Raw genomic sequence first — 749 nt, 5'->3', positions numbered from 1 at the left:
TGTGTGTGTGTGTGTATACCTGTGAGTCACACATGCTGTCAGGTCTGTATCCTGGAGCGGCTCGCGGTGGGACTTGGATCCATGCTTTGCTGGGGATTTTCGATTTGCCGACCAGATTGAGAGGCACAGCCTTCTGGGGGATTACATTCAGCAGGAGCGTGGACACCACCTGCAACAAAAAACAAATCAATGACACAAAAGTAACACTGCTTTTGCAGAGGCATTACGGCACAAGACGAGAGCTGAACACAATGAACGCGTGACTTTTGGGCTAAACTGACACCATCAAAAGCCAAAGAGTACCTACTGAAACATGGACTAAATGTTACGAGTTCAATTACCTGCTTCCCCGTCCATAGCTGCTGGGGTTTGAGTATGGCCGGTGGCAGAAGTTTAACTCTGCCTGGTTTGTCCGTCAGTCCTCTGTACACCAACTCAATGTACTGGACTCTGGTAAAGAAACAGCCTCGTATGGTCATCCTCGTCCCCGATACCATGTGGTCCTGGATCAGACCGGCTAAAGGTTTGCCATCCTAAAGATAGAAAGAAAAACCAGAGTGCTGACCTATGTGTGTTTATAAGAATGTGTAGGCCACTAAAAGAGGCTTACCGTTCCAACATTATTTGAGCCAGCTGCAGAGCTATAGCACTCTTCGCTGCTTTAGTACATTTCACTACATGTTTGTGTGCAGTACATATTATCCCCAGTGGCCATGTTGGAGCACCGTGGGGCCCATGAACTACATCGT

General features: G+C 47.9%; 1 protein-coding gene and 1 non-coding gene across 2 annotated transcripts in view; both read right to left on the bottom strand.

Moving 5' to 3' along the window:
• Positions 1 to 749, bottom strand: part of polr1a (RNA polymerase I subunit A) — a 37305-nt gene that overhangs the window by 23473 nt on the left and 13083 nt on the right. The window contains exons 16-17 of the mRNA XM_032527759.1: positions 342 to 533; positions 20 to 169 (exon numbers count right to left, since the gene is read on the bottom strand). Coding sequence (XP_032383650.1) covers positions 20 to 169; positions 342 to 533 — 342 coding nt within the window. The remainder of the gene's footprint in view (positions 1 to 19; positions 170 to 341; positions 534 to 749) is intronic.
• The window catches only part of LOC116697444 (small nucleolar RNA SNORA5), a 136-nt gene continuing 67 nt past the window's right edge, over positions 681 to 749 (bottom strand). The window contains exon 1 of the small nucleolar RNA XR_004334003.1: positions 681 to 749. This exon is cut by the window's right edge and continues 67 nt beyond it. This is a non-coding gene — a small nucleolar RNA (small nucleolar RNA SNORA5).

The sequence above is a fragment of the Etheostoma spectabile genome, chromosome 10, assembly GCF_008692095.1.
Source record: "Etheostoma spectabile isolate EspeVRDwgs_2016 chromosome 10, UIUC_Espe_1.0, whole genome shotgun sequence".
Lineage (NCBI taxonomy): Eukaryota > Metazoa > Chordata > Actinopteri > Perciformes > Percidae > Etheostoma > Etheostoma spectabile.
Note: the sequence above shows the minus strand (reverse complement) of the source record. Positions and strands in the feature narration are given on the sequence as shown.